Source organism: Ictidomys tridecemlineatus, chromosome 11 (genome assembly GCF_052094955.1).
Source record: "Ictidomys tridecemlineatus isolate mIctTri1 chromosome 11, mIctTri1.hap1, whole genome shotgun sequence".
Taxonomy (NCBI): domain Eukaryota; kingdom Metazoa; phylum Chordata; class Mammalia; order Rodentia; family Sciuridae; genus Ictidomys; species Ictidomys tridecemlineatus.
Window position 1 is genome coordinate 119,399,292 of NC_135487.1, and position 27,359 is coordinate 119,426,650.

A 27,359-nucleotide genomic window follows, 5' to 3' on the forward strand; every position below is an offset into this window, starting at 1 on the left:
TGCCCACTGGGAGACCTGTTGGCCGAGGGAGGCATGGAGCCGGCCCAGGCGATGGTGGCAGCTGCGCTCGGCTCCCGCCAGCACCGCATACAGCCTCTCCAACTCCAACTAGGGGGAGCAGCAGGGCGTATTTCCTATCTCAGAACCCCAAACATGCCCCCAACTTGGAAAGAAACCCAGAGAAAAATCACCTCTTCTTAGCAGATTTGAAAAGGTAAATCGCCCAATCAAGGAACTTAAGGGTAATGCTTGGGACCTGTGCAAATGGCCAGTTTTCTATTCTGTTGGTCTTCAGGCATGAAGGTTGTCAGAAACCTCTTGGCCAGTGACAGGGAGAGAAGGTTGGGCCATGGCTCCCTCCCCCGCTGGTTCCCATTCCCCTTGGGCTGACTCAGTCACCAGCCACAACACTTATCTACTCCAGAATTTTGCCTCCATGAAGACTCAGTGTGTCTCCACAGAGCTGTGGTCCTCTTTCTGAAATATCCCAAACAACTTATTTTAGTCTACAAAACCCCCACCATCAGCTGTGCGTGGTGGGGCACACCTATCATCCCAGCAACCTGGGAGCTGAGGCAGGAAGGAGGATCCCAATTTCAAGACCAGCCCCAGCAACTACTTAACAAGACCCTGTCTCAAAATAAAAAATCAAAAGGGCTGGGGATATGGCTCAGTGGTAGGGCACTCCTGGGTTCAATCCCCAGTACCCCCCTCCAAAAAAAGTGTCTATTACAAATTGAGAAGAAATTATGCTAACATTGTTCATACAAGAGGGTGCTCCAAGGCCTTCCTCCTTGGGTCTTCTGGAGACCAATGTGCAGAGTCACTGACCTCCAGTTCAGGTGGTCTGGGAAGAATAACAGCTGACAGTACATGTTGTGTAGGATTATCTATTTTAATGAAACTCACTATTTATATATTTACAAAAAAAAGGGAAAAAACAAAAATAGATATTACAGCTTAATAAAAAGTACAGCTGAGCACTGTGGGCTGGAAGTGGGATACCCACCTGGCAGCAAGCCCACCCTAACGTGCCATCTGAGGACCTAGGAAGGGCAGTGGGAAGGAGACAGCAGGCTCAGCCCAGAAAACCCCATCCTCCTCCTTAGGGTTCACTGTAGTTTGATCCTGATGTTCAACCTTTCACGTTCCCCTTCCTGGTCCAGAAGGTGGTCAGGAGCAGTAGTTGGGAGTGGGGGGTCAGGGCAAGAGAGGGAACCAGGGAGGTACAGGGAAGGCTGGGAAGGGAAGAGTCATCCCGAGGAAGGGTAAATTAGAGTTGGTGACTCTGGAGTTAAACAGAAACAGGAAGGCTCTATTGTAATCCCAGAATCTTGCAGGGAAGGGAAGGAGGAAGTATTGGGGAAGGGGGAGATGAGGAGGGGAGGCCACTTGTTTATTTCTTCCTGTCTCTTCTGGACAGTTCTATTCCTTTGTGTTAATCCCAATCTGAGACAGGCCCAGAGAGGTTCCAGTGACAAACTAGTGGTTTGTTCCCAGTGGGACAAATGATGTAGAAGTGAAATGCAGAGCTGGCAGGGTAAGCTGGAGTTCTCCTTAGTAAGACACAGATCCTGGCTCTCGGGGAACAATGAAAAGGACGTCAGCTTTGGCATTGATGCAGTAGGTGACGATGAGAGAGAAGAGGAGGATGCCGAATCCCACCATCAGGGTGATAAGCTGAAGGTGAGGGAAGGAGAAATGGTTTATCAGAACTCAGTGCAACTATGGAAAACTGGGAAGACAGGCCAGCTGAATTCTAGTGCTGGCATCAAGCACCTACTATGGAACAAGCATGGGCAACATCTTCCCAATCTGCACTTAACTTTCCTCATTTGAAGGAAGAAGTATCTCTGTTCTTGCTTCCATCTTGCATTACTTAGATTTTAAGTATCTGGAAGGCAGGACTCATGCCTTTGATTCTCTCCTGGTGCTTGTATTAATGATTTACTAATGACACAGGCTCAATATGTTAGACTGACTCATCCCAGCTGTGCCAGATGGGGAACGCCAGGTGGGAGTGGGGGCTATGAGAGAACTTATGGGATACATGGGGCTTTCTCTAATGGTGAAGGAAGAACCGCCTCTCAACAGGACAGATTTACAATAGATATTTGCCACAAATCTGGGGTAAATGGGAGATGGAAAGGGGTACAAGAGACAACAGAAAGAAGTCAAATAGACCTCTGCCATTTCCCTTCTGGTCCCATCTCACCTCAAGCTCTTTGCTGGCAATGAGGAATATCCGAGCATGGATATCTTTCCAGCGGCTCTCAGTCCACGTGGAATATTCAGTGGAGCTCCACTGACTCAGTTCAAAGGCAGGAGACAAGGCCCTGGCCAGTCGAGCCGTGGAACGCACGCACCGGGGGAGCCGATCCGTCTCATTGGAATTCAAAGGGCCCTGAACCCATGAGTACTCATATAGCTGCACAGGAAGATGGGCCACAACACAGGGCTGGGTGATCCTCCTACTCCCTCCCCATCAGCACCACTCCAACCCACTAACTGGCTGCAGTCCCTTTCCCTTTAAGTAGTCCAATTTTATCCAGGCTACTGCCTCTTCAACACTTAGGTTCACAGGGCTGTGTCCTTCCACCCCTCCCTCCCAATCCCCTGGGTCCATCTGGGCTTAGGGGATCCTCCAACTTTCCCAAGGCAAGGAGTCCTGAGGCACCTCCGACACCCACCACCACTCACATCCTTGTTTTCATTTGGAACTTTACTTGGATCCTGGCACTGCTCTCGGGTGAGGCCGATCACCTTGCCAGTCAAATTTGCCAAGACGTACTGCACAACGTAAGTGGTGTTGGTGGGGCTGGAGACGGCGATGTAATGTTGGAGAGGCCCATCGCCTGATTGCAGGCCAAAGGGAAGGGAGGATTTGATGGGTGGAAGATGGGGTGAGGGTAGACAGAAATAAGAAAAGCCCCCAATTGGCAGAAGCCAGAAAAGAAAGTTAAGAGAAAAGGATCCAACAAACAACAGGAGAAAGAAAGAAACAGGGGGGAAAGAAAAAGAGAAAAAAAAGGTAAAGATTAAACCCAAATGATGCCTTTTTTTCTATACCTTTCCTCAGCTAAGGGTCCCCCTTCTCATATCAGATGCTTACCCAAGTAGGACTTGAGGTCCTGTCTGAGGATAGACTGGAACCATGAGTTGTTGGCTCTAACCAGGAACCCATACAGGAGGCGAGTGACCTAAGATTAGAACAGAGAAAAGAGGGGGGAAAAACATCCTATGACTTGGAGCAAGCCCAGGGAAAGAATGAAAGATCAATCAGGAGCAGGAACCAGAAGGGAGCTGGGAGACAGTCGCAGGCCCGCAAGGTGACAGTGAAACCCACCCAAGAGTTCTCTGGGGCATCATCCTTCCTGGCACCAACAGGCATGCTGAACTCTAAAACTCAGGAGGCTAGGCAAGGGACATAAGGATAAGTGTGGCCTGCTGTGTAAACAGAGACAGGAAGAAGTGGGGGCCCATCTGCTCTCACCGTTTGGGGATCAGCCTGAATTGTGTCGCCGAAGTTGGTGCCCCCTGCAAGTTCGTACAGTGCACGTGCCAGCACCGTGGCCACATTCGCCAGGGCCTGCAGTGGGTGAGGGAAGTGGCTGAACGGCTTACCTCTTCTACCCTCAAGTGGCAACATTTAAACATATACATTTGCTGTGTTTCCCATGTTTCCACCCAACTTGGGTAAGGGCTACCTTAGCAGTGTCTGTCACAAAGTTCAGGTCCTCTTCAGGGCTCTGCCAGTCAGGATAGCTCATATTGATGTTCTCAGCAGTGTCATAAATGCTCTGGTAGTAGCTGTCAGAAGAGCCAGCATAAGCCTTGGCTATATCAACCAGGGCCTTGCCCCTTTCCTATTTCCTAGTGAGGCATTCACTTTATCTTTCATTATTGAGGAAGGGAGAAAATTAGGATCCATGGTTAAAGAAGGCATGGAGAATGGGGAGGTAGGAGTGAAGGTGAGAGTGGTAAAATACAACGACAAGGTAAAAAAGGTAAATAAACAGATCTTTTTTGGGGGGAGTGGGGTATCAGGGGCACTCGACTATTGAGCCACATCCCCAGCCCTATTTTGGTACTTTATTTAGAGACAAGGTCTCACTGAGTTGCTTAGTGCCTTGCTTTTGCTGAGGCTGGCTTTGAACTTGCAATCTTCCTGCCTCCACCTCCTGAGCCACTGGGATTACAGGCGTGAGCTCTGTTTAAACTGAGATCTTTAACCATAGGAGACTCTCCTAATATCATTTAGGCTAGAAACATAGGAGGATGACTAAGAAGATTTCCAGATATTTCTGCCACACATCATCAGAGCAATTGTGTGATTTTCCAATAAACATTTCTATTGTGGCTGGAGTGGAGGGGGGGATTAGCAGGTACTAGGATCAAGTATAGCCCAGATATGTATAAACACACTAATATATAACATAGCAAATAAATAATCACCATGATGGTTCTTGGGAAGCTCCAAGGAATTAGCTTTTAAAAGAGGGCGAGAAGAAGAGAGCTCCCAGCCTTCACCACTAATAAATCCCTGCTCTAGTCAAGCCAGCCACATAATCAAATCCAAAATGTGTTCAAATGATGAACCATACCTTACTCCAAATTGATGCCAAGGAAACACATGAAGAAGATAGCTGACAACAGAACTGTCACTCTCTTGATTAAATGTGAGAAGGGGCTACTTTGCTAGCTCGGAAAACCTGAGCCAAAGCGTTTTTACTAAGAAACTTGTGTAGCCCCCAAAAGGCTGGTAAGTTAGCAATCAGCCTACGAGAAGTTTCCTGTTATCCCTGACCTCATGTTAGGGGCAGTTTGAGGATACCCGTAACCAAGAAATAGGAAACAAACAGCATCTCACTTCTTATCTCTGGAGCCCCCTCAGCACAAGGAATCCTGTGCACCTACCAATCTGGCATGGACATGTTCTATTTCATAGACTGCGAGTACTATCTATGGTGCCCTTGGGCGGGCCCCACACAGGGACAACTCTCTGTTCTCCACCGGAGGAACCCTCCTCCCATCCTTTCCATGCTCTTGTTAGAGATGATGCCCTCTGCTGGCTGCCCTGGGGAACTCAGGCCCCAGGAGAACCTGGAGAAGGAACCATAACAGGAGGATGGCTGCTAGGAAAGGGCAAGGTTGAGGTTGTTAGTATCTAAGACAGACATCAAGTCAATGAGGGTGCTAGGTCTGATGTGAACAGGACACTGAGCAAAGAACACAAACTGCCTGGAGGCTTGGGAGCAGGTGTTATGGGGGGAGAGAGGAGATGGTGCCCTTTCTCCCAGACTACAGAAGAGACTCCTGTTCAGAAGGAAGAGGACGTGGGATCAGGTGACTCTTACTGGTTATGAAAGGAATGAGAGTGGTCAGCCAGAACAACACCAGAGATGTTTCGAGCTCGAAGAAATCGCTGTAGAGAAGAGGGTGGCAGGGCTTGGGACTGATTCAGCCTCCTGAGGATGATGTCAGGGACGCCCGTACCACTCTTCTCCAGTGTGGTCAGGAGGTCCTCCACCTGAGGAGCAAGGATTACTGATTGAGGGGACGAAGGGATGGGAAGTGGGAGGTCCCTCTCAGGTCTGAGGCATTCTGCATTTTGGGTTCCTTGTGTAGGGAGCTGCTCCATGTTCTCCTAGATCCACAGCCCTTAAACCTTTTGGAACTAAGGCTCTCTGACTTTCTTATAGTTCTTAACTTTTTTTTTTTTTTTTAACAGTACTAGGGATGGAACACAGGAACATTCTACCTCTGACCCACATTCCAGCTCTTTCTTTTCTTTTCTTTTCTTTTCTTTTTGGAGACAGGGTCTCACTAAGTTGCTCGGGCTGGCCTTGAACTTGTGATCATCCTGCTCAGCCTCCCAAGTCACTGTGATTACGGGTGTGTGCCACCATGCCTAGGCTCTGCCAATTTTTTCTTACAGTTAGGAAACTGGGGAAAAAAGAAGGACCTATATTTCCCCATATTTACAGGGAAACCTAGTGTTCTTAGGACTCTGCCTTATCCTCAGTGAATGTTTCACTTATTATTTGTTGTGCAGAATTGGAGGGGGCAAATCGTAAAAAAGTCTTCAAGTGCCACAGGAGGCCAGAGAAGGAATGATATAAAGCCTGGAGTGGCAGGAACAGGACTGCATGGTAAAAAGCAGATTTAAAGCTGGACCTGCTAGAGACAAGTATCTAGAACAAGTAGGGAGGAAAGTGGAGGACAATCTGGGTGGGAATGTGACAGAAGCAGGTGGCCTGGACAACGGGATTCACAAGGGGCAAGGAGAGAAGGGAGCTAGTGTTCTACTTGTCCTTAGTGGGCAATGGTAGTTTGCTAGGCACCAAATGATCAGAGAACTACCCATTCCAAGAAGCCAACCAGATGTCACTGAGACTGCCATTTTTCCCAGCGAGCCATACGAGCTGTGTTGTTCATCCTTTAGATACACCCAGGCTAACTCTTTTTGTTAATTTGATTCACAGGCACCAGGGTTAATGGGGACAGAGCAGAGGCTGGGATGTGGGGTCCATATTTGGGTTACCTGGTTCCGCACAGACTCATTTTTCTGAGACATGGGGTCTGTGTGCATCCAGAGCTCTGCTGAAGTCCTTAAGGCCACCTGGAAGAAGGGTGAAGGAGCAACATTTACAGGCAGCCTCCAATTTTGGCCCCTGCCTGAGAGAAAGGAGTCAGAGGAAGGGGAGGGTGGTGTCTGTAGCAAGGACAAAAGAGGAGGAAGGACAGGAGTGAAAGAATGAGATGCACACCTGTCCCAGCTCCACGAATGAGTCAATGTTCTCTAAGTGCACAGGAAACTTGCCCTTCTCCATATCGTAGACCATTCTTGAGCTACCAATATAGTCAAACGTTTCCTGAGGGTTGGAGATGGGTGGAAAAGGAAAGAAAAATTTAAAAGGGTTAGGGCAGCCTCGAGAAAAGCTAGAATGTCAAAGCTATAGGCAGGAAGGCTCCTCCATCTCCCAGCTATGACCGTCCCTCCCATGTGTGTATCAGAGGACTTCTCAAGTCCAGAAGCGGGAAAGCAGCCTTCCCAAGGTCTTTAAAAAACAACAAAAACAAAAACATTAGCTGTTAGGAGTCTGCTTTTTGACTCTACTTCTACTAACTCAGCCTCAGCTGCCATTCTCTTAACGCCAAAGTCAGGCTGTGGTGCCAGAAGGGACCGGCAGGATGCCACAATGGGGTCCAGACAATAAGAGTAAAAGGAAACCTCAAATAGATCCTATCAGTGGGAAACTAAAGGGGTGGGTAACACATCAAATTCAGGACACAGAGGCTTCCTAAAATAGAGATCCTCAAAGGAGAGACACAAAGAAACATTCAAAAGCTCTGTGCTGGTGAACAGAAGGGTCAAATGCTGAGGCTCCTCTCCCCAACTAATAGTCACTCCCATTTTTGCCATCTACCTCCTTCCCTACCACGCCACCCCGGGGAAAAAAGCCTCACCCCTTGGAAGAAGACAAACATGACATTGCGGGGCAAGATGGTCACATCCGGTGCCTTCTGCAAAGCTTCAGCTGCAGCCAGCTGGGTGACGAAGGAGGCAACAGCACTTTCAGCCCCTGGAGCCACATTCCAGAAAAAGGAACGGCTGTCCAGCTGAGTTCAGAAGAAGACACAGGGAGGTACACTTTTAAACTGGAAATGAGGACCAGACCCAATCCATCTCCTGTCCAACCAAGAGAATATGCATGTGTTGTGGCAATGGACAGAACCCAGTAGTCCCTCGACCCACATCGCTCTCCATATGAGATTTCCCACTGTAGCAACTCAGAAGTTGGAAAATGTCCAATAAAGGCTTGAAGACTGACTCCAGGGGAACTCTACCACTGAGCTACATCCTCAGTGCCCCCACCCCCACTTTTTGTTAAATTTTTTTTAGTTTTAATTGGACGCAGTACCTTTATTTATTTATTTTTAAAATATTGTTTTAGTTGTGGATGGTCCTTTATTTTATTTGCTTATTTATATGTGGTGCTGGTAATCAAACGCGGTACCTCACGTGTACAAGGCAAGTGTGCCGCCACTGAGCTACAACTCCAGCCCCATAATACCTTTATTTTATTTATTTATAAGTGGTGCTGAGGATTAAACCCAGTGCCTCACACAGGCTAGGTGAACATTCTACTGCTGAGCCACAACCCCAGCCCTCTTCGGCCCTTTTCATTATTTATGTTGAGACAGGGTCTTGCTGAATTTCTGTGGCTGGCCTCAAATTTGTGATTCTTCTGCCTTAGCCTCCCATGTTGCTGGAATTACAGGTGTGCGTCACTACACCAGGCCCTGCCACTCTTTCTGTGGCAGCCCTGCTCGTGCTGATCAGAGGCCAACACTTACCCGGGTAGCAGCAACCACAACCCTGTCATCAGGATCTAAGGTCCCAGATGTGTTTATAGGTTTAAGCATGCTCCAGACGTTGTAGTCAGACAGGGGGTCACAGACGATTTCTGAGCAAGACACAAACAACGTGAGATCAATTGGACTAAGGGAGACAGAAGCTATAAAGAAGATCTGAAAGACCTTTCTGACCAGAACCCTGTGGACTCTGGATTATTATCTCTGCCTCCAACTATTCCAGGTTAGCTTCTTTGCTGTCTTCTCCTTTAGGTACAAGCTGCCTAAAATGTTCAAATTGTTGCTGCTTCTCCTACCCAGCATTTGCTGCCTGTGCCTATTCTTCCCTGCAGTGGTTTTGCCGACATTCCCAGGCCAGGCCCTTGTGCCCCCACTGCAGTACACCCCACAGAACGTGGACCTGCTTTACCTGGGTTGATACTGAAAGTGCTCTGGATGAAGCTGCGCCGCATGCAGGTGGCAGTGCTGATGACAGCGTGCATGTGTGAGAAGAGCTGCATGGCACACAGTGGGAAGGTTGGTGCCGAGCCATTCTGACCCAGGTTGTGATCCTGAAAGCACTGGAAGGACAGATGGACCCAATTCAGCAGCTGTGGAATCCCTCCCTAACTTCCTAGCTTCATCCTTAAGTCACTCCCTTTTGGGAGACATCTGTCCCTGAGCTATAGGTGTCCTGATACAACCATAGGATCTATAGATAAAGAAAAAAAACTCCTTAAAAGATGCAAAGTGACACAGATTCAATGACCTCAATAGAGCAGATGAACTTATCCCATCCTAAGTGGCCTGGCCCAATCTGGAGCTTCAGCAACTATTCTGTGTGTGGGGGTGCGTGTGCACGTGTCAGAGGATACTGAGGTCTGAGTCTAGGGGCACTTTACCATTGAGCTATATCCCCGGCCCTTTTTATTCTGAGATAGCATCTTACTAAGTTGCTGAGGGTCTTACTAAATTGCAGAGTCTGGTCTTAAACTTGTGATCCTCCTGCCTCAGCCTCCTAAGTAGCTGGGATTACAGGCATACACTGCTGTGCCTGCCTATTTGGCTAGTTTGTTTTGTTTTGTTTTGGTAACAGGGATTGAACCTAGGGGGTTAACTACTGAGCTACATCCCCAGCCCTTTTTATATTTTATTTAGAGATAGGGTCTCACTAAGTTGCTTAGGGCCTCACTAAATTGCTGAGACTGGCTTTAAACTCATGATCTTCCTGCCTCAGCCTCCCAAGTCACTGGGGTTACAAGTGTAAACCCAGCTCATCTGGTACTTAATTAGGGCCCCATATCATATTATTCTTTCAAATATTCTTTATATATATATTTTTTAGTCTAAAAGTTCTTAAAGCTGTGATATCAGAGAGGAGAGAAATAGAAGAGAAAAATATAAGGAAAATAAACTTCTTGGTTCTTGTTTGTAGCAACTGTTTTTCAAAGTATATACCAATATTAAAATGAACCTCCATCTAAAGAGAAGAGCCTGAAAAATAATCCTCTTTCTCATTAGAATTGCTAGGAGCTGGAACAGTCTTTACCTGCTTGATGACCTTGGTTTCATTTTCATCTTCAAGAAGAAAGATAGGAAAACTAAAGTCTTCATAAGCCAAGCCATTGCCCAGACTGTTCCATAGCACTTCTTTGCAATGGGCAAACTCTGACCCATAGGAGTTGGAGTAAATGCCTGAAGGGAGGAAGAGGGGTTGGGAGAAATGGGGGTTTAGAACCAGGTTAGGGAGGAGGGTTAGGACATCAGAGTTGAGATTAAGAGTTCAAAAAGAGGCAGCAACTCACAGAAACAACAAATCTATCACTGCCCACACTAAAATAGACACACTGGTATCAGGGGACCTTAGGCTGGCAGATGAGGGATCTAAGCATGTGACAAGAAAGGGTGATGGAAGGTATGTGGAAGTAGGGGAAGGAGGAGAGGGAAGGGATGAGTGGCAAAGACAAAGAAACACTATTTTCCATTTGGGAGTCAGGCTCATGATGTATACGATGGAGACCAGATACCCTCTCCTGGTGCTGCCACAGACACTTGAGACTGAAGCAACAATGAGCCTTGGATGACAGTGGGCTCTCCTGAGGCTCTTACCAAACCCATCATTCGGGCACTGCACACTAGGAGAGAAGTCCGGGGTGGGACTGGGCTTGGCCAAGGTCACTGCAAGACCAGCAATTCGGCTGGTTCTCCCCTTTAGTTTCTCCATTACATCCCTGGAATAGAGAAGAATTGCCACGAGAGGAAACAGGAAGGTAGCAGACATTCTAGTACCCTAATCCTTGGGATGGAAATGAATGGAGAACAAAGGAATCAAAACCCTTAACTGCTTCTTCCCTTTTTGGCCTTGAATTTCTCAGTCTAGACTATGGCCCAATCTGACTTTCGGGACTAATCTCACCTACCTTGGGCAATGCTCTCTCTCTGAAATCCTTACCCACTAGAGTACTATTTTAAGGTCACCAGGATGATTCCCTTTGCTAGTACCTCTTCCCTTCTGAAGACCAACTCTGCCCCTTCCCCAACCAGGTCAGGGAAACCTCACAAATATGAGGACTGTTTACTGTTCTTTTTCTTTCTCTGGATCTATTTTCCCAGTAGTCATAATCCAGTTCTTACCTGGTAAAGAGCTTGCCCTCTAGCAGAACCATGTAAGGGGGGTTAGGGCCATCTGTCAACACCCACTGCAGGTCCTCTTCTTTCTCTACTACATGGATAACCCCTGTGTCTCCACTAATTGAAGCTGCCAGGAGAGAATGGATCGAAATAAAACTCACACATTTGACCATTCTGACTTTACTGATTTTGCAGATCTTTTAACCCTAAAGATATTAAAAACATGTTTGAGTGAATATAGCCACTTCTGGACTTCAATTGAAGAACTGAATTGCTCCAGGTTCATCTGAAGGAAGGAATGGAAGACAAAAAAGCCCAAAAGGCCTCACTAGCGGTCTTATTTATTAAACAGAAAGACTCTGTGATCATTTTTTGCCTAATTCCAACAACTTCACTTAGCCATATACATAAGATTCTGGAACAGCAGACATTCAAGTTTTTACATGTGTCTCCAGGAAATGCCAGATTCTAGATCAGTAGCTCAGACTTCTGGTTTTGAAGGTTTTTTTTTTCCCCATTTGGACTGGGGACTGATCCCATGGTGTTTTAAAACTGAGCTATATCCTTAGTCTTAATTTTATTTTTAGACAGGGTCTCGATAATTGCTGAGAGTCTTGCTAAATTGCTGAGGCTGGCCTTGAACTTACGATTCTCCTCCCTCAACCTTCCAATTTGCTGACATTACAGGCGTAAACCATCACGTCTGGCTTTTTTCTTTTTCCTGGTGGTGCTGAGAATCAAACTCAGGCCTCATGCCCAGTACACAAGTATTCTATCACTGAGCTATACCCCCAGTCCAGATCTCTAGCTCTGAATCTTTCTTTGTAAAAATGTGTAGATTTTGGCTGCAGTAGCCTTCCTGGATCACCATTTCCTTGCTACTATTTTGGAGATGACTTTTACTTGCTCCCGGCCAGTTTTAAGTGAGGTTTTTGTTTCTGGGTAGTGATTACTGAACCCAAGGATGCTTGAACTCACTTCCCCACTGCTAGAGACAGGGTTCTAACTGAGTTGCTTAGGGACTTCCTAAGTTGCTGAGGCTGGCTTTGAACTTTTGATCCTCCTGCCTCAGCCTCCCAAGCTGCTAGGATTATATTAGGTGAGATTAATTAAGAACTCTGAGGTCTCTAGAATAGAACTTCTCAATTAATAAGTCTTGAATGGATTAGAAATGTGCTGATATTGAGCTAGGTGTGGTGATGTGTGCCTGTAATCTCAGCAGGTTCAAACCCTGGTATCAAAAAAAATTTGTTTTAAATGTGCTGATATTGATTGGCTTCCTTCCTTGGAATCCAGGGTTTCCAAAGTCCCTAGGCTGGTCACCTATAGCCAAAAGCTAACTGTTTACTCCAGGATGTTCTACACATATAGACAAATGAAGCCACACCAATAACATTTCTGTGCATCTCATGATGTGACAAATATTGGGAAGCACTGCTCCAGAGGAAGGATGGTCCACAGTCCAGAATGTAGAATTATGGAATTCTTCATAATTCAAGGCACTGGGAAATACCCCTCAAATCTCTAGGGATCCACGTAGAGACATCCTAGGGTCTCCCTGTCAGTCTTCTCCCCCACTGAAGTTGGATGTGTTATTCATAAATTATTTACAGTAGTTCTTAGCTCTGACTGTATAACAAAATCATTTTGGAAGTTCTGTTTTTTCTTTATTTTTTGGCAGTGCTAGGGACTGATCCCAGGGCCTCATGCATGCTGAGTAAGCACACAATCTACCAATGAGCAATATAACTCAATTCCTGGGGTTTTAAAAAATATAGATGCTTACCTCAGATCTTCTAAATTAAAATTGCTAATGGTAAGGCCCAGATACATGTATTTTTCAAAACATAACACATGTAGTTATTTATTATTCACAGCCCAGCACCAGAACTATGCTTCCAGACAAAGGTACAAAAATACTTACTAGCATCTGATAGGAGACAAAAACCTTAAGCACTTCCCCAATGCTACCAAAGTAGGATTTTTCTCCCATGAAATCTGACAAAATCTAAACATGAAGGCAGAGTCCCCAGAAATCAACTATGGCTTATATATAATAAATATGTAACAAGTTCATGTTAATGGTGATAATAGTAAAATAGGGAGGAATATAAGAGTTTGTAACCACTTCAATTAGTATTCAGATACCAATGGAAGTTCTAAGTAAAACAAAACTAAAATCAAAACAAATAAACAAAAATAGTTCTTGCCATAGCACTTAAAACATGGGAGAAGGAAAAGCTGGTATAAATTTTAAAATATGTAACTTCAGATCCAGGGAGGACAGGAAGGAGAAGAGCCATAATACTGGACTAAAGAAACCTAGAGTCTAATCTGGGCTCCAGCTATGTAGTCTTAAGTAACTTGCTTACTCTCTCTGGACCTTCAGCAAGGAACAACTTTTCTACCCCTACTCATCTCACAAAGTGGGGATAGAGGAGGGGAGGGAAGGAAAGAAACTTACACATAGCTTCCTTTGAGTGCTTTAAAGATCTAATAGAAGCCGGTCATAATAACCAGAAAATCAAATCTGGATCTCACTTTTTCTCCTTAGTTTTATTATGCTAGCAAAGCTAATTAAAGAAGGAATAGCCTGCTAAGAATGCACAGACACTGTGAAATAAGACTTAGAAATAACTAGGTTGAAAAGGAAACAAGATCTTAATGAGGAAGTGGCCAGAGTCCAGCCTCTCCCTTTGTTTCAGTGTCGGTGTCAGTCCTGGTTCTTACCTTTGCCTCTAGAGGCTACTGCTATGCTTCCCACAGAGCTGCTTGAAGAACATGCAGAACGACTCACTTCCAAAGGAGATTTCTTAGCATCCAACTCCAGGACAATGAGGTCCTGGCTCTTTGCACTTACAATGGAGGTTCTAGCAAGTTCATCAGTCTGATCCCAGCCCATTATGAACCTGACTGTCTTTCATCCACAAACTCAGTTTAGAAACTAGATCCAACAAAAACTTTATTTGGGACTCTTTGGAACCAATCAACCCATTCTCAGAATTTCCTGTAGCAGGGTCATGGTACAATTAACTGTGTTAAGTTTAGCTCAGGGAAAGACAGGTAGAAAAATATAACTGCCTCGCTGAACAGTCCCTTTCTTCCTAGTACTGTTTCCTTTTACCAAATTGGAAGGTTTCAGGCAATCACACAGCACTGTTGAGAACATGCTGTTTATTAAGCATCATCAATAAGACTGCTTGACTTTCAGTTTTGTGCAAGACAGAAATAAACTGAAATTCAGAGGTAAGCAATTTGATGTTGAAGAAACAAAGATCAGACCATAAGCTTCTTGCCAACCTGCTAAACTATATTGTTTTAAAAAAAAATTTTTAGTTGTAGATGGACACAATACCTATATTTATTTATTTTTTCTATGGTACTGAGAATTGAACCCAGTGCATCACACGTGCTGGGAGAGTACTCCACCACTGAGCCACAACCCAGCCCCTGCAAAATTACATTCCAACAGAGCTACTGAAAGACCAAAATCTATAGTGGCTCAAGCAGCAGATAAAGGGATTCAGCCTTTGGAACATAACTTTGTTTCCGTGTGATTTTTATACCTTTTAGAACTATGGTGTCATAATTTAGAACACATTTACAAAGAAGAAAGATAAATCTGAATGCTAGGGCTGGGAATGTAGCTCAGTGGTAGAACACTTGCCTAGCACACATGAGGTGCTGGGTTTAATTCCTGAAACACCAACAACAAAAACTCCAAATGCTTCACTAATTCCACTTACAACTATTTTTGGCATTTTCAGTGCTTTCTCTTCAGCTAGTTCACTGAATTTCAGCAGCCCATTTTGGTTTCAAAATGGTCATTCAGAGTACATATAATGAATGAACGCCATACAATATGAAATTTCTTTCTCCTTAGAAAACAGTACAATGTACCACGTGAGGGGGCACATGTCTGTAATGCCAGTAACTCAGGAGGCTGAGACAGGAGGACTGTAAATCTGAGGCAACTTAGCAAGACCTTGTCTAATTATTCTCTAAATCTCCGTTTTATCATTTGTAAAATGGCAATAACAGGGTTTTTGGAGGTTAAATGAGACATGTGTAAAATGCTTGGCATGTAGCACTTACTGAATTTTAGCTCTTATTAACCATCTTGTCTGGTTTGACAGATGGCTCTCTATCACCTTCTACTCACATAATCTAATCCGAGTACCAATACTCTTAAGCATGACATGGATCTTCCTTAGTATCCAGGGCACAAACTGGAATATCAGTGACCACAAACACAAATCCCAATATCAACTCACATTGGCAGCCAATCTGATGAGTGGCATTGAGCAGACGGACACAGGGAGCTGTTTTATTTAAGGGGATGTAGATCTTCCTTTCCACTGAATTTCCCTTGCATAAACCTGATCAAAAGATAAAAAGATTTTTAAAAAGTGTTAGAAGAAATCAAAGAGACACTAGAACTACACTCTATCATGTCATTAGCTTGATTTGTGACAATATCATACTTTCAAAAAATGGGACTAATGCCCATTCTTTTCAATTCTTAGGAACATTGATGGAACAGATAAATGCTCAGTCAAGTAGCTGCTATGTACCTTAGAAGGTTATTACGAACTTTGTAAAGAAAAATTGACAGTGAAGGCTAAAGAAATTTGATTTGTCAAAGGAAAGGTGTTTGACATTAGACGTGTCAGCTTCTGGTTTCATGGGTGACTTCTTTACTGCTTTTCTATACTGTACTTATATGACTAGCTAGTGAGTAAAAGAGTGCTGGTCTAAGAATGCAAATTATGAACAACAAGAAAACAAAAACACCTTTCTGAGATTTTTCCCAGGAGTCTGAACAAAACTGGGAGAAATCTTATGCTACACACCTGTTCAGTTAATCTAACACCAGTAGGTCATTTGTGTGTTCCTACAGTGTGGGGCAGCTACAGTTTCTTCTTTGGGAATCTTTAAATCTACGTGAATTTCTGCAAAGGCACAATCATGATTTGACACAGACAGGTCTATATTTGGGGGCTCAACCAAGTTGAAAGTCATATTCCAGAAAATAAATGCATGTACGTTAACATTTATGCAAATTATAAAACATAAATGTCCTTAAATCATTACTTCACGGTCCTAACAGTTAAGAGTATCCATCACCTTCTTTAGTTTTTCTTTACTGATGAGAAGAAACTGAGGCAAGACACAGGGACACAAGTTTATGGTGGAATCCACAGAGGAAGAAATGAGAGCTCTACCTTTTAAGTGCCTTACAATACCCAAGAAAAAGGCTCTTTTGGTCTCACAAAGTCTAAAGGCTGGGAAGGAAACTGAACTTTCAAACCTGTCCCTTTGGCTGGAGCTGTGGAGGAAATAAGGCATCGGGACGAAGTGAGAGACAAGTAGGCTGAAAACCCAGGAAGAGGCCTGGAAAAGGGAATGAAGCGACACAACGTGCCTCAAGGGACAGGGATAAAGGTCCTAGTAAAGGGGGAACTTCTGTTGCGGGAACGAAAGAGAAAGAGGATTTACAGAGTGGGGGGACAGAGGGGCAGCCGGGACCAAAAGGGAAACCCCGGCACTTGTGGTTGGGCGGAACCGGAGGGTTACCCTTAGAAAGCCAAGTTCACGAGCGGGGACACCTCACCTGGCAGTAGGACGGAGAAAGACAGAAGGCGAAAAAGAGTCAGGCTTCCCAGGTCAACCCCAGAGTGGCCCCCAGCCGTGGCCATCTTGTTTATCAGCTGAGCGGAAGCCTCGGCGTCCCTTCAATCGAGTAGCGGCCTGTCTAGGCAGCCGCTGGCACCGTCTCTGTGGTCCGGAGTTCTAGAGACCGGAAGTTCGTGTCTTGTGGGGCTTCCGGGAGCTGAGGAGGAGGGAGCTGACGTGGAGCCGTCCGAAGGGCAGCAGGGAGTGGAGGGTCCCAGTAATCAGGCGTAGTGGCCGGAGGCCTGAAGGATGCTAACCAAATTCGAGACCAAGAGCGCGCGGGTCAAAGGTAGTAGAAAAGTAAAGGGGGAACAAAGAGGCGGGATGTCGGGGGCGTCGCCACCACGGGAAAAAGAAAAATGGGTGGACTTGCAGGCCGAATTAGGCCTACCGGGCGAACCCCGGGGAGGACCGGAGGAGAAGTTGGTTCTGGCGGGCGGCTTTGCAGTCTTCTCTACTTTGTGCGTTCGGGGCTCTGATTTACCTATGAATGGTCCCCTCGCCGCAGCGGATTCCTTATTACCCACTCTTCTATTCTTTCTCTTCCCCTTCTCTCCTGGGGGCTGTGCTCCCTACTTGTTCTGCTCCCAAGGCTCTGTGACCCGAAGGCCCTTTGATGACCGAATTATACAGGGAGGCCCAGGGAACTGACCTCTGTCACAGTAGCTTTTTCGAAGATCAGTACTGGGTTACTTCACGTCTGAGGCTTGTCTGCACCATCCCAACATCTTGTACTTCCATTGAACTTCTTTGCCTAGTTGAAAATAGGGCATTAAGGCCCGTAAGCCCCAATAAAGTCTGTGATTAAGAGGGTTGCTAGATAAAAGACATTAGATTGGAATTTCAGATAAATAGCCCCCCCCCAAAAAAAATCTCTTTGGAGGGCAAATGATTGAGATCACAGTTGTGTCTTAGACTGTCAAAATGAGAAAAGCAGAGAGTAAGGTCTAATGAGAATTGGGAATGTATATCTGGAATATTTAGAAAGATGCAGCATAGCAGAGTGGTTAGGAACTTGTTCTTTGGAGTCAAGTGGGCTTACTTTGAAATAGTGAAACATCCACTAACAAGCCATATGACCTTAGGCCACTTATTTAACACCTCTAATCCCTTGTTTTCTCATCTTTAAAACGAGGGTAATTAATATTCTCTTCTAGAGAAAACTAAAATGAGAAGAATATGGAAATTTTTTTATTGTAGTGCCTGGCTACACTCAGAGGCTAAAAAAAGATAATTAATATGAAAATATATTTTGATCAGTTTCTGGGTTTCATGAGAATCTTGATCTTGAAGGGTACCATTAAGAATTTCTAGGAGGGCTGGGGATGTGGCTCAAGCCGTAGGGCGTTCGCCTGGCATGCGTGTGGCCCAGGTTCCATCCTCAGCACCACACACAAACAAAGATGTTGTGTCCACCAAAAAGTAAAAAATAAATATTAAATAAAAAATTCTCTCTCTCTCTCTCTCTCTCTCTCTCTAAAAAAAAAAAAAAAAAAAAAGAATTTCTAGGAGGCTGGGGATATGGCTCCTGAGGCAGGAGGATCATAAGTTGGAGGTCAGCCTCAACAACTTTAGCAAGTCCCTTTCTCAAAAAGGGCTGGGGATGGAGCTCAATGGTAAAGTGCCTTTGGGTTCAATCCTGAGTATTAAAAAACAAACAAACAAACAAGTAGAGGAAAAACAAAAAAGGATTTTTGAGACCACCTGAGGCAGGAGGATCACAAATTGCAGGCCAGTCTGGAAAACTTGGTGAAACTGTCTCAAAATAAATAATAAGTAATAATAAAGAGCAGTAAATGTATCTCAGTGATGGAGCAACCTCAGATTTAGTCCCTACTGCTGTCACCTGTCCCCAAATGAGTGAATTCTGGGGTCTGAATGGTTGAAATAGGACTTTATTGTCTTTTAAAAAACTCTCTTAATTTCTTGTTAGGCAGTAAAAATGAAAAAAGATGTCAAAGAATTTGAGGGTTCATACCCATTTAGAATGTTACCATATATCATAAAGACAAAATAATGAACAATCTACTCTAAAAATAGATGATTTTGAAGAAGAAATACAGAATATTCCATAATTAATGAAAATAGCTTGACCTCATTTAGTAATTAAAGAAATGCAAAAAAAAAAAAACAATCAAAAGGTGAGATAACATTTAGGGATGTACCTTAGATTTGTAAAACAACAAAAAATTGATAATATCCTCTGTTAGCCAACATGTGCAAAATGAGTGCCTTTGTATTCTTGATGAGACTGTACATTAATAGTGTCTTTGTAATTAAACAGTGTCTACCAAAATGTCAGATGCACATGCTATCTTCCTGAGCCATCCCAGTTTCAGGTCCTTAGACTAAAGTAGTACTAATGCAAATAGCCTAAATTATGTGTAGAAGTATTTTTAAAAAAATTTTTTTGTGGTTGTATGAATATAATACCTTTATTTTATTTGTTTATTTATATGTGGTGCTGAGGATTAAACCCAGTACCTAACACGTGCTAGGCAAGTGCTCTGCCACTGAGCTATACCATAGCCCTAGAAGTATTTTTAATAGGCCCTTCTGAGAGCCAAAAATTGGGGGAATTTTTTTTTTTTTTTTGTAATACAGGGAGATTGAGTTAAGGGCCTTACACGTGCTAGATAAGCACTCTACAACTGAACTACATTCCCACCCTTTTTTTTATTTTTATTTTGAGACAGGGTCTTGCCAAGTTGCCAAAGCTGGCCTCATACTTGTGATCCTCCTGCCTCAGCCTCCCCATTGTTGTGGGGGCACATTTTAAATATCTTCTCAGAATAATTTTAAAATGTGGTTTATATGTACTTAAAGGTAAATGGATCTGTATCATATATTTAAGTGAGAAGAAGCTTGCAAAACATTATTATAATATGATCCTTGTTTTCATAAAATAATAAAGCTTATGTTTATACATAACTACATTAAAAATCTGAAAGGATGTACTCAAAACTGTTAACACTTGTGACCTCTGAGGACTTCCATTTATAGTCACAATGGAATTGCAAAGACCAGATTTATCTTCGTACTTAAATATGCACAACTGAACAAAATGTATGAAACAAAGGTTTTTAGATTCTGTACATCAGACAATGCAAGAAAGTGGTTCTTGAGAGAAGGGAAGTAATCAAGGTGAATTCTGGATTGTTTCAGTTTATGCCTAGAGTTTCAAGGCTGCAGAGAAAGGAGGAGGAAGAACACTGTGAAACTCCCTGAGGAGACAGTTTAAAATATGAGGAAGCAAATATGACTAAAATTTGCTGGGCAGAATATTAGAGGGAGCTGCACAGAGAGAACACTAGAGATCTGCAAGTGGTTCCCTTAGGCCTTTTTCTGGGTACTGATCTGCACTTGTAAATGAGAGAACTATCCAAAACTTAGAAAAGAACCATTGAAATGAAGGTAGAGCAACCCCTGGAGCTCACACAGGGCTGGGAATAGTTTGTGTTCCTTCGAGCCCAGAATGCAAAGGCTTCTTGATATTACAGAGTATTTATTATATAGAGACATCAGATGGGTTTTACCTTAATGTGTTTCCAAATTAGAGCCTAGATTAAAGACTGCTATGGACTTACTGTAATGAAACTTAAAGTCAAATCTCAAAGCAATTGAATAATCCAAGTAACTTAACAGAATCCTAGAAAAAAAGTTGCCCAACAATATTTAAAGGAATATAACAAAAGTCCAGGACCTGACAACCTAAGATTTGAAGGCTTTGTCATCTAGTATGTCATCAAGGATGTGGAATGAATGAATGAACCTATGATTAATCTAACCGTTCCTTTTTCTTATCAGAATTGTCAGGAAATGGCATTGTGGGCCTTACTTAGCTCGTTCCATTATTTCCCTACAGGCCTCAGTTTTCATCCCAAAAGACCTTGGATCCTGACCAGTTTGCACAATGGGGTCATTCAGTTATGGGACTATCGGATGTGTACCCTTATTGACAAGTTTGATGAGCATGATGGTAAGTCAGTTTCTAGAGGGAAATTAAAAGTATTTATTGCCTCCTGGAGTAGTTTGTTTGTCTATTTATTTATTTACTTTTTTCTAAATTTATATATGACAGCAGAATGCATTACAATTCTTATTACACATATAGAGCACAACATTTCATATCTCTGGTTGTATATAAAATATATTCACACCAATTTGTGTCTTCATGCATGTACTTTGGATAATAATGATCATCACATTCCACCATCATTCATAACCCCATGCCCCTTCTCTTCCCTCCAACCCCTCTGCCCTATCTGGAGTTCGTCTACTCCTTCCATGCTCCCTCTCCCTATCCCCTGGAGTAGTTTAAGCCTTGATTCATATAGTTCTTTAGAATTAAAGGATGTGGAATAGATAAAACTGAAAAATTCCAAATAGGAATCATTATAGAGATTTGAAAGACCAGCTCTCTAAAATGAGATGTTTAACATCTCTAGTAATTAGTTAAATGGAAATTAAAACTACACTTAGATTCCATCTCATTCCAGTTAGAATGGCAATAATCAATAAGACAGGTAACAGTAAATGTGGGTGAGGATGCAGGGAAAAGGGTACACTCATACATTGTCGTTAGAACAGCAAACTGGTACAACCACTCTGGAAAGGAGTATGGAGATGCCTCAAAAAACTAGGAAAGGAACCACCATTTGACCCAGTTTTCCCACTCCTTGTTATATATCCAAAGGATTTAAAATCAGCATACTACAGTGACACAGCCTTACCAATGTTTGTAACAGCACAATTCATAATAGTTAAGCTATGGAACCAACCTAGGTGCCCTTTGACAGATGAAAGGATAAAGAAATTGTGGTATATGTACATGATGGCATATTACTCAGCCATAAAGAAGATGAGATTATGGCATTTGCTGGTAAGTGGATGGATCTGGAGACTATCATGCTAAGTGAAATAAGCCAATCCTAAAAAACCGAAGGTCAAATGTTTTCTCCAATATTTAGAAGCTCACCCACAATGGGGGTGGGGGGCAGGGAAGAATAGAAGTTCCGTGTATTAGACAAAGGGGAATGAAGGAAAGATGAGGTATTAGGAAAAGGAAGGACAGTGGAATGAATCTGACATAACTTTCCTGTGTACATAGATGAATGTACCATAATGAATCTCATCATCATGTACATCCACAAGAAATTAATTTTAATAAATAATAACTATGGGTAAATGGCAGAAAGATGGATAGAGGAAAGGGAGCAAGAGGAGGGGAAAGGAGAAGTACTGGGGTCTAAATTAGAATAAGATATATTCCATGCTTGTATAATTATGTCAAGATGGATTCTACTATTACATATAACTAAAAAGAACCAATAAAAAAAGAGCAACTCTCTAACATTGTTGCCTGCCTTCTTCCCCAGGTCCAGTACGAGGCATTGACTTCCATAAGCAGCAGCCACTGTTTGTCTCTGGCGGAGATGATTATAAGATTAAGGTACCAAGGATCTGTCATGACTGGGAATAATAGACAGAAGGATGTGGGAATGTTTGAGAATTTCTGAAAGTCAGAACAACTCACTTGTGCAGAATTAGGCTTTTAACAACATCCAGAGCATTTATCCAGTAAATGCTTATTGAATCCTTACTGTGTACCAGATATATTTCTTTTTTGGGAATTCAGAACTGGCTTCTGTTCTCAAGGAACATTTATTCTTTTTTTTCTTTCTTTTTTTTTTTTTTTGATTCCAGAGATTGAATCCAGCCGGTCAGCCACTGAGCCACATCCCCATCCCTTTTTATTTTTTATTTTGAGACATGTTCTTGCTAAGTTGCTGAGGCTGGTTTGAACCCACGGTCCTCCTGCCTTAGCCTCCTAAGTCACTGGGATTACAAGCATGTGCCACCACATCCAGCTCGGGACCAGTCTTGATACTGAGTGTTCATCACTATAAATAACACAGTTAGAAATAATATAAGTAAATTTTTACTATTTCAGCAATTTAGAATACCCTGTCTCAAAATAAAAAAGGACTGGGGATATAACTGAGTGGTAAAGCACCCCTGAACTGTGTTCAATCCCCAGTACAAAACCAATCAATCAATCAAAATTGTCTTTATTTACCTCCATAAGTCATTTTCATTACATCTAATTATATCCAACCATGTGAGTGAAATTTACTTCATAAAAAAAGTGTTTTTCATAAGCTACTTCAGGAAGTTATACATTGTAGATTATATAGCAGAACTTAGGTGATGAGGAAAAATGACAAATACCCATGGAGAAAAGTGGTATTAGAATTATGGGAAACACTGTTCTTTCCCTTTCTATATTTAGGCACGAAATCCTGGGGTTAGTTAGTGGAAGTTCATTCCAGCTGATAGCTCCAAAGACCCTTAAGAATATTACCTCATTATAACATTTCTAAACAAAGTATTTGTTATTTATAGTGATGAACACTGAGTATCATGATTGATCCTGAGCTGGATGTGGTGGTGCATGCCTGTAATCCCAGGGGCTCTGGAGGTTAAAGCAGGAGGATTGCAAGTTTGAGCCAGCCTCAGCAACTTAGTGAGGCCCTAAACAACTTAGTGAGACCCTATCTCAAAATAAAAAAATAAAAAGGGCTGGGGATGTAGCTTAGTGGTTAAGTAACCCCGGTGGGCAGCACCAGTACCAAAAAAAGGAAAATTTCTTAACTTGGGGAACTAGAGGTATAGCTCAATAGTAAAGTGCTTGCCTAGCATGCAGAAGACTTTGGGTTCAGGGGCTGGGGTTTTAGCTTAGAGCTTGAGTGCCCGCCTAGCATGGGCGAGGCTCTGGGTTCAATCCTTAGCACCAAATAAAAATAAGCAAATAAAATAAAGGCATGTGTCCATCTACACCTAAAAAATAAATATTTGAAGGGACTGGGGATGTGGCTCAAGCGGTAGTGCGGCTTGCCTGGCATGTGTGCGGCCCGGGTTCGATCCTCAGCACCACATACAAACAAAGATGTTGCGTCCACCGAAAACTAAAAAATAAACATTTTTTTAAAAAAAATATTAAAAAAAAAAAGACTTTGGGTTCAATTCAAGCAATGCAAAAAATTAGATCTGGGCACAGTGCATATGCCTATAATTTTAGCTACTAAGGAGGTTGAACAGGAATTTTGCAAGTTAAGGCCAACCTGGGTGACTTGATGAGACTCTGTCTCAAAATGAATCAAAAATGGTAGTTGGAGGGGTGGATCAGTAATAGAGTACTTGCCTAGCATGTGTGAGGTCCTGGGTTCAATACTTAGTGCTACCAAAAAAAAAAAAAAATGGTTAACTTGGTTTCTTATAATTTAATAAAGAAAAGACTGTCATTTAAGAAAACAGTTTTTTTCCTAAAATGAGTTGGTTGGTTGGTTGGTTGGTTGGTTGGTTGGTTGGCTGACTGGCAGTACTGGGGGCTTCAGCCTCTCTGAGCCATGTAGTATTTTCATATTAATGAGTTTGAGTTTATAAGTATGATAGGTGAGTACAGATTCCAAATGTATGGGCATCGTTTGCCCTCAAATTAGGAGTCAAGGTGATGCTGTGTATCATATTACTCTTTCCTTTGGAATCATAAATCTACTTTTTGAAAGTGATAGGTGAAGTACCAAGGGGCTTATTTAAGATGACAACATAATTATACCTGTAAAAAGAAGAAGTGTCAAGTTAACTGAATGAGTAGTTTCCTATTATTAAAATGATTTCTCAAGCCAGGCACAGTTGTGCATGCCATGGGCTAGTCCCAGCTCATTCCTCTCACTCACATCCCACATGTGTGAGAGAATGGGTACTCATCGGAGGGATGGGCTGGCTGTGAAATAAAAGCTATGAAAGTAATATATCAGAAAATAAAGACAAAAAGGCAAGAATATTTTTAAAGCAGATATATGACCAGTTGAGCTGACCAGAAGGGTCTGATTTCTAACAAAGAAAAAGCCGTTGCTTGCTTTATCAAGGTATAAGGTGTCAGTGTAGCAGGGGATCTTGTTTCTTGGGGAGGATGTTTGATCCTAAGGCTGTAAGCTAAGATGGGCCAGCATGATCCAGGCATTCTCGAACCTGGGGATTTTCACCCAGGATCCTGAAAGAATGGGTTCCCTGCCTTAATGGCTCCAACAAACTATAATTTATATAAATGGCTTCTACAGGTTCTAGCTACTGGGGAGGCTAAGGCAAAAGGATCATTTGCACCTAGGAGTTTGAGGCCAGGGCAACATAGCAAGACATTGTCTCAAAAGAAAAGAAAAGTTTCTCCCCAAAGAAAGGAAGACATTTCTGTAGCTTGATTGTTTTTGCAGTGCTAGGGGATTGAACCCAGAGTCTTGTGCAAACTAGGCAAAACATTCTACCACTGAGCTATATTCCTAGTCCCCTTTTCATAATTTTATTTTTAGCTTTCCCTAACCCAGCACTCCCACACATACCTTCCTCTTTCACATTGTTTAGCTGACCTATATTTTCATCCTCTGATTTAAAATAGGACTCCCTGTCAAATTTCCTACCTATTTAGAAATGCCAACCCAAGATCCTCACTCCTCAATTTCCAGGAATATCTTTTTTTTTTTTTGGTGTGTGGTACTGGGGATTAAACACTGGACCTTGACATGCTAGGCCGGCGCTCTACCACTGAGCTATATCCCTGGCCTGTTTTTTTATTTTATCTTGAAACAAGGTCTTGTTAAGTTGTCCAGGCTGGCCTCAAAAATTGAGATCCTCCTGCCTAAGCCTCTTGAGTAGCTAGGATTATAGGTGTGCATCTCTGTATCTGGCTTCAAGACCCTTACATCCTTTTCCTTAGGTAGATATATTTGTCTTTGCAGGTTTGGAATTACAAACTTCGGCGCTGTCTCTTCACATTGCTTGGACACTTGGATTATATTCGCACCACGTTTTTTCATCATGTGAGTAGCCATGATGCCTCTAGTTATGGAGCATTCTATAGTTTACCCATACTCTTCTACTGGATTCTAAGAACGTGTACTTTAATAAAAGAATTATATTATTTGTGTGGCTCTTCTAGGATCTTTGGGTGTTTTTTCTGCGTTGTTTCCTACTGTAAAAGAAATCACTTGTGTTTATTTCTGAATTTAATTGGATTTGATGGATTCTTTGAGGAAGTCATTGGTTTTTTAAATTTTTATGTGGTGCTGAGAATTGAACCCAGTACTTCACACATGCTAGACAAGCGCTTTACCACTGAGTGACATCCCCGGCCCCTTGTTATTTCTTTGTAGGGAAAAATAGGAATTTTATTTCAAGTTTGCTATGCTAGCAAACCAAAGTTTGCAGATTAATCTTATGTGGGGTAGTCTTAGTAAGTAATAGGTATGCCTGGAAAGAAGGTCAGGCAAAGATGGCACTTTGAGAGCTAATAAACATTTTGAAGTATTAACAATCATGGGCTTCTCTTTTTTACCTATTCACTTAACCAGGTTTACTGCCTTCTTTGAACTGTTAGGTATCGTAGTAGATTTAAACAGGGGATTATAGATTAGAGACTTCGAGCCTCTTAATCTACTCTCCCCTGGCTGGGTCATCCTATAACTCTCTGCTAGTAGAATTAACTTTTTCTGTTTTTTTTTTTTTTGTTTGTTTGTTTGTTTGCTTGTTTGTTTTTCATTTATACATGGGCACAGTCTTTATTTTTTTAATATAGTGCAGAGGATTGAACACAGTTCCTCACATACTCGAGGCAAGCGCTCTGCCCCTGAGTCACAATCCCACCCCACTGTTTCTATTTTTTGACTCCAGTAAACTAAATCTCTTAAATTATTTAGAATATAATGAAATAAACAAGTATTTACAGATTGAGTACACTTTATTTCCTTTTTTAAAATATTTATTTATTTTATGTGGTGCTGAGCTTCAAACCTAGTGCCTCATGCATGTAAGGCAAGTGATCTACGAGTTACAGCCCCAGTCATTACTTTATTTCCTTTTTAAAAACTTAAAACATAGGATAGAATAGGAGAGAATGAGAAAATTGCACTGGGAACATCTGGGAATGATAAGTACTCAATAAGATAATTTATAGGTAGAAGTTACTTGTCATTACCATAAAGCACTTTCTCAAGACCCTTGCCTGGAATGTATTGTGAAAAACCTTGTTTGTTTGTTTGTTTGTTTGTTTTCTCTAGTTCAATAGATGTTTATGTAATTTGTTAAGTCCTGTGCTAAACTCTGGAGATATAACTGTGAATAAGAAATACTTCTTATTCTCAACAATTTTAAAGACTCAAAAAAAGCCAAATTGTCTTTTTCTTTTTCTCTTTTTTGTATTGGGGGTTTAACCCAGGGGTACTTAACCACTGAGCACTTAACCTCTTCTTTTTTGAGACAGGGTCTCAAAAATTGCTTAGGGCTTCACTAAGTTGCTTAAGCTGGCTTTGAACTTATGATCCTCCTGCCTTAGTCTTCCAAGTCGCTGGGATTATAGGTGTGCACCATTATACCCAGTGCCAGATTGTCTTTATATATTACTTGCTGTTTTGCTTACTGAGACTTGGCAATTTTGAGGAAACTGGATACTCTAACCAGGAGATTTCAGATTATAAAACAGTATTCTCATCCTAGAGTGAGGAGAAGGCTCTTTCACTGGATCTTAATTTGCAAAATCATCTACCTAAATATAAATATACACTTGTAAATGTAAATATGTATTATGCCATGTGCCTCTGAAAGTTTATTATGCCTCTATCTGGCATCCAATTTTAACCCTT

At 42.5% G+C, this 27,359-nt stretch overlaps 2 protein-coding genes across 3 annotated transcripts in view; one reads left to right on the top strand and one right to left on the bottom strand.

Annotated features, from left to right (window-relative positions):
• Positions 1-876: 876 nt before the first annotated feature.
• Ncstn (nicastrin) lies at positions 877-16,743 on the bottom strand. Its single transcript, XM_005339366.5, has 17 exons — positions 16,604-16,743; positions 15,264-15,368; positions 10,993-11,116; positions 10,468-10,589; positions 9,908-10,053; positions 8,789-8,939; positions 8,362-8,471; positions 7,471-7,623; positions 6,771-6,875; positions 6,545-6,622; positions 5,358-5,530; positions 3,708-3,810; positions 3,494-3,589; positions 3,113-3,200; positions 2,701-2,855; positions 2,216-2,428; positions 877-1,680 (listed from the first exon to the last, which is right to left on the bottom strand). The coding sequence occupies exons 1-17, from the start codon at positions 16,686-16,688 to the stop codon at positions 1,558-1,560; spliced, it is 2,130 nt and encodes a 709-aa protein (XP_005339423.2). The 5' UTR covers positions 16,689-16,743; the 3' UTR covers positions 877-1,557.
• Positions 16,744-16,812: 69 nt separating this feature from the next.
• Copa (coat protein complex I subunit alpha) overlaps positions 16,813-27,359 on the top strand; it is a 45,873-nt gene continuing 35,326 nt past the window's right edge. For both annotated transcript variants that reach the window (XM_078027189.1, XM_078027190.1), the window contains exons 1-4: positions 16,813-16,954; positions 20,531-20,644; positions 22,044-22,117; positions 25,461-25,541. In XM_078027189.1, the coding sequence (XP_077883315.1) occupies positions 16,915-16,954; positions 20,531-20,644; positions 22,044-22,117; positions 25,461-25,541 (309 nt within the window). In that variant the 5' untranslated portion in view covers positions 16,813-16,914. The remainder of the gene's footprint in view (positions 16,955-20,530; positions 20,645-22,043; positions 22,118-25,460; positions 25,542-27,359) is intronic.